Source organism: Ursus arctos, unplaced genomic scaffold (genome assembly GCF_023065955.2).
Source record: "Ursus arctos isolate Adak ecotype North America unplaced genomic scaffold, UrsArc2.0 scaffold_5, whole genome shotgun sequence".
Classification (NCBI taxonomy): domain Eukaryota; kingdom Metazoa; phylum Chordata; class Mammalia; order Carnivora; family Ursidae; genus Ursus; species Ursus arctos.
Genome location: NW_026623067.1, coordinates 8,966,917 through 8,973,031, shown reverse-complemented (window position 1 = coordinate 8,973,031; position 6,115 = coordinate 8,966,917). Strand labels below are relative to the sequence as shown.

General features: G+C 36.5%; 1 protein-coding gene across 1 annotated transcript; it reads left to right on the top strand.

The window, feature by feature from the left end:
* Positions 1–4,316: 4,316 nt before the first annotated feature.
* Positions 4,317–5,312, top strand: LOC113261905 (olfactory receptor 2T8-like). The gene has a single exon (XM_026508216.2). The coding sequence runs from the start codon at positions 4,317–4,319 to the stop codon at positions 5,310–5,312; it is 996 nt and encodes a 331-aa protein (XP_026364001.1).
* The last annotated feature ends 803 nt before the right edge of the window (positions 5,313–6,115 follow it).

Below are 6,115 nucleotides of genomic sequence, written 5' to 3'. Positions count from 1 at the left end.
GGGCAAGGAAATAGAGAAAAAGGAAGTCTTATACCCTGTTGGTGGTAATGCAAATTGGGGCAGGCACTGAGGAACCAATGGAGGTTCCTCAGAAAACTAATAATAGAAATAACGTACGATCCAATAATTGCACTATTGGGTATTGCCCAAAGAAAATGAAAACATTCATTTGAAAAGATATACCAAACATGACACTTGTTGCAGCATTATTTACAATAGTTAAGATGTGGACGTAGCCTAAGGACACACCACTAGACAAAATGGTAAAGAGGATGTGGAACACACAACACGCATGCACACACACACACACACACACACACACACACACACACTGAAATATTACTCAGACATAAGAAAAGGATGAGATCATGTCACTTGAGACAACATGGATGGATGTAGAGGGTGTTATGCTAAGTGAAACCAATCAGACTAAGAAAGACAAATACCCTCTCATTCCACTCATAAGTGAAATCTAGAAAAAATGAATAAAAATAAATAAATAAAAATAAACCCAGAATAAAGCCTATAAATGCAGAGAGGACACTGATGGTTTTCAGAGGAAAAGTGGGTGGGGGTTGGGCAAAATGAGAGAATAAGTTTGTGAGATATAGGCTTTCAGCTATGGAATGAAGACATCATAGAATAAAAAGCACAACATCAGGAACGCAGTCAATGATTTTTTTAATAGGGTTTTAACGGGAATGTTTGTAACTACACTTGTGAACATAGCATACTGTAAAAATTAGTCAAATCACGACGTTGTACACCTGAAACTAGTGTAGCATTTTGTCAATTATACTTAGCATAAGAAAAATAATAGTAATTCATAAAAAATAAATGAACAAACATAAAAAGATAAATAAGTAAGTAAATAAATTAATTAATTAATAGCATAATGACCTCTCTAAAGACCTAATTCCTAAGTCCATCACATTTGGGATGGGGCAAGGACAAAGGAAGAGGCAGAGAGAATCTCTAGCAGACTCTGCACTGAGTGTGGAACCTGAGGTGGTCCTGATCATGACCCTAAAATCTTGAATTGAACCAAAACCAAGAGTCAGAGTCTTAACTGACTGCACCACCTAGATGCCCCCCATATTTTAATTTTGATGAATGACGACTTTTTGAAAGAATGTAGCAATCTGGGAATCTTTAAAATCCTTGAAATTTGAACATTTTTCTCATCCAAAGATTCAGACTTATGCAGCTCTGCTAGTCTAATAAGATACTATTTTTAGCAAAAGATGTTAATAGGCCACACCCCTTAGTAGGGCACTGGAGACAGTGATATGAGTGAGTTTGATGCTTCCAGACAAGAAGATCCTTCCTCCTCTAAAGAGATGCATTATGATGACCAAGCTCAGAGAGGATACATTTCCAACTTGTGGATGTCATCTCTTTTATCTATGTGAGTAGGTCATACTCATCCTCTATATTTACTAATTTGTTTATTGGTCTGAACTCCACAATATCCAAATTCACATTATTTTCTCTATGTAGCTTTATAGATAAACATCTTTTTAAAAATCTATCCCACAATGTGAAAAAGTAAGATGTATACTAGCTGATGCAAACATTAGGTAAAACCCCTGCAGTAAATTGTCAATTCAGTCACATAAATGATTTAGGTATCATTATATTATTTTTAACAGAATAGATTGATCATGCCAGTATTCTAAGGGAAAAAATTATATAGCTTTTAGGTTGAGATTGGTCAATAAGGATCAGAAAAATACACTATGAATATTATCAGTGTGCCTCTTGTATAATATTGAATAATAGTGAAAAATTTCAATACAACAAATAGTTTAACATTATTATTTCTTGGAAAAATATAATTTCTTACCACTGATTTTATTTAACTGACATCCTTAGTTGATTTTACTAGCAAATACTATAAACAAATAGCATGTTGACAATTAGATCCATGATGATGAAGTTGTATACACATATTTCACCTTAAAATAATGCATAGATACAAAACCTATGTCCATTCAACAGTTAAAAACTACTGGGGCACCTAGGTGGCTCAGTTGTTAAGCATCTGCCATCGGCTCATGTCATGGTTCCAGCGTCCTGGGATCGAGCCCCGCATCTGGCTCCCTGCTCAGCGGGAAGCCTGCTTCTCCCTCTCCCACTGCCCATGCTGCGTTCCCTCTCTTGCTGTGTCTCTCTCTGTCAAATAAATAAATCTTTAAAAAAAATTAAACACTACTAATTCCAAATTGAAAAGAAACCCAAAATTATAAACTTCACAAGAAAAAGTATCAAAGAAAAAGTATTTGCTATATGTAATAATAATGTCAATGTTTGTAAAGATTCTCTAAATGAATATCTCTTGAATATATGTAAAGGGAAAAAATAGATCAAATTGCTATATTATTAAGCGATACTTGTTCACATTGTAAAAATTTTAAAAAATTAAATTTCCATTAAAATTATCTTTAAATTTGCAATTAAGTGAATGATAGCCGCCTAAATGTCTATATATGGATTGAATTAATAAAGAAGACATTGTTTATGTATATTTATAAAGGAGTATTAACACCTTAGAATGGAAGGAAATTCTGACACAAGGTACAAAATAAATGTTGAGGACATGTTGTTAAATGAAACAAGCCAATCACCAAAAGACACATTCTGTGTAATCCCACTCATCTAAAGATCTTGTAGCAGTTAATTGTATCAAGCCAGAATAGCAGAATGGGGGTTGCCAGATCCCAGGGACAGGAAATCATTCTCTATGGGTACAGAAAATCCATTTCAGATTATGAAGAGTCAGGAGTTATATTTTGGCGATCGTTGCAGAATAATGTGAATGTACATAATGTCACTGTAGTGACAGTTACTGAGAAATAGGTAATATGATAGCAAAGATGATTTTAAGAAACTTGCCCAATCAACGCTGTGCAGTTATTACAGTACAGATTGACTTTAGCAAGTTTTAAGTTTTATCATTTTTTCAAGAATGAGAGTTTAGGGGAATGGAAATAAGAATTCTTCAAGCCAAAGAAATGTGTTAGGAGGGTTTTGATGTCCTTCAGGAAAGCAGTAGAGAGATCCATAATTATGGAGTATATACAATTACTAGGTGTGCAGAGTGCAAGTGTACAGACACAAGGTTGTGCAAACAAGGTGTTGGGAAATGCAGTGAGGAGGAAGTGTGTTTCTATAATGTTAACTTTGAAACAACCAACTAAACACTGAAGTATAAAGCTGTCAGTGCAATGATGATGCTCAAGCAACAGAGATAAGGATTGAGCGAGTTTGTGCACTGTCTTCTCTGTCTTGATTGGCGTTCCAGTATCGGAGGTGCATGTAAATTGTGGGCAAATAGAATGATCACAGAAGAGGTTGACTCTTGCCATGCCATTTCATTGAATTAGAACGTACCACTGATATTGAATTAGTACCTTCATCTCTTCAAGTATGATCCTGTTCATTCAACCAGCTAGACCAGTTTCAGTAGCAGATCAGGGGTGAAAATGCCTTTATAGATTTAGATTTCCTTGGGATCAAAGAAGAAATGAATTTATCTCTGTATTGGGTACTAATAAGATTTATTTTCTCATTTCCCCCAAAAGATCATGTCTCTGTGATTTTCAGGAGAAACAGTATGATTATACAAAATCCCTTTATACAGTCAATGAAACATTGCATTTAGTATCATAGTCTTGCATTGGGGAACATATTCTTTTTTATGTTAATCATTGCATTCAGTGTGTTATTTTATAAAGTCAAGCTAAATACACTAACAATTCCAAATGAAGTTATGCTTCTATCTACAGATTAATTCCTTCTAGTCCCTACACTGTGGAATGTAATTTCTCTTCGTTTGAAAGTAAAAATCCTTTCCCAGATTAATCAATATCAGGAATATTATCTATTTTGATTGGTTTCAATACTTCATGATATATTAGAAATGCATAGCCCTCATTAATAAGAGCATAGCGTTTATATTGCTGAAGACATTGATTTAATTCAGCTGCTAGGAATGTTGATTATGCATGATAAAAGCAAACACAAATGTCAATGACGAAGGGAATATTGTACTTATTCTCCTTTATGTTGATATCATGCAGCACAAGACCTGCTGAAAACTTACTTCAATTTATCAAGAAATTTTATTCATTATAATAATTAAGCAAACTAAAATTGAGAAGAGCTTATAATAAAAAATTAAAGAAAAAAGGTGAAATTGATTTTATGCCCAAGTTAAAAAGTCTTTGCAAATCACAGATGAAAGATTGGGAATATTTTCAACATTTTCAGACATTCTGTTCATGAGAAATGTTAATTGAAATAGAGCATTGTAAATGATGAAAGCTCTAAGCTCTGTTTCTTCCTTTGCAGCGTCACTCATGTTTGAAATCATGAACATCTGGAACACCACCTCAGATTTCATTCTCCTAGGACTCTTTAATCACACAGAAGCCCACCTATTTCTCTTTGTGATGGTTCTGACAATTGCCTTCACATCTCTAGTAGGCAATGCCCTCATGATTTTCCTGATTCACCAGGATGCCCGGCTCCACACACCCATGTACTTCCTACTGAGCCAACTCTCCCTCATGGACATGATGCTGGTTTCCACCGTTGTACCGAAAATGGCAGCTGGCTACTTGACTGGCAAGAAGACTATCTCCCTTGCTGGCTGTGGGTTGCAGATCTTTTTCTTCCTCACGCTGGGAGCGGGTGAGTGCTTCCTCTTAGCAGCCATGTCCTATGACCGCTATGTGGCTGTGTGCCACCCACTGAGATACCCTGTTCTCATGAGCTGGCAATTATGCCTGAGAATGACTGTGGGGTCTTGGTTCCTGGGGGCAGCTGATGGGCTCATGCAGGCAGCTGCTACCCTGAGTTTTCCATTCTGTGATGCACATGAGATCGATCATTTCTTCTGTGAGGCCCCTACCCTGCTGCGTTTGGCTTGTGCTGACACAGTTGTTTTTGAGTATGTGATGTACATTTGCTGTGTACTAATGCTCCTGGTCCCATTTTCTCTCATCCTGATTTCCTATAGTCTCATCCTTGCAGCAGTTCTCCAGATGCATTCTAGAGAAGCCCGCAAGAAGGCTTTTACCACCTGCTCCTCACATCTCTGTGTGGTGGGACTCTTTTATGGAGCTGCTATTTTTATCTACATGAGACCCAAATCCTATAGGTCAGCTAATTATGACAAACTAGTGTCAGTTTTCTATACTATATTCACCCCAGTGTTGAACCCCCTTATCTACAGTCTGAGAAACAGTGACGTGAAGGGAGCCCTGAGAAAGTGTATGGGTCAGTGTGCTACCTTATGTCACGACTAAGATAACATTGATTTGCCCCAAATTTCATGCTTGTACAAAACTGAATGTGGGAGATTTCCTAGAGAAAAGTTATATAAACATTATATCTGTAACTGTAGTGTTTTACTTTGAAAAGCAAATAGCACTGTATATTTCACGCTTTTCTTGTACAATCATTTTACTGTATTTTTAAATTGTTTCTTTTTTTTATAATAATATTTTTTATTATGTTATTCACCATACGTTACATCCCTGGTTTTTGATGTAAAGTTCAATGATTCATTAGTTGCGTATAACACCCAGTGCACCATGCAATACGTGTCCTCTTACTACCCCCCCATCACCAGCCTATTCCATTCCCCCACACCCTCCCCTCTGAAGCCCTCAGTTTGTTTCTCAGAGTCCATAGTCTCTCATGCTTCATTCTCCCTTCTGATTACCCACCCTTTATTCTTCCTTTATTCTCCTACCGATATTCCTACCATATGATAGAAACCATATGATAATTGTCTTTCTCTCCTTGACTTATTTCACTTAGCATTATCTACTCCAGTGCTGTCCATGTTGCAGCAAATGTTGAGAAATCGTTCTTTTCGATAGCTGAGTAATATTCCATTGTATATATGGCCCACATCTTCTTAATCCAGTCATCTATTGAAGAGTATCTCGGCTCCTTCCACAATTTATCTATTGTGGACAATGCTGCTATGAACATTGGGGTGCATCTGGCCCTTCTCTTCACTACATCTGTATCTTTGGGATAAATACCCAGTAGTGCAATGGCTGGATCATAGGGTAGTTCCATTTTTAACTTTTTAAGGAAC

Bases quoted from the DNA above. Each gene is read 5' to 3' on its own strand.
- LOC113261905 (XM_026508216.2), top strand. From the start codon at position 4,317: ATGATGAAAGCTCTAAGCTCTGTTTCTTCCTTTGCAGCGTCACTCATG.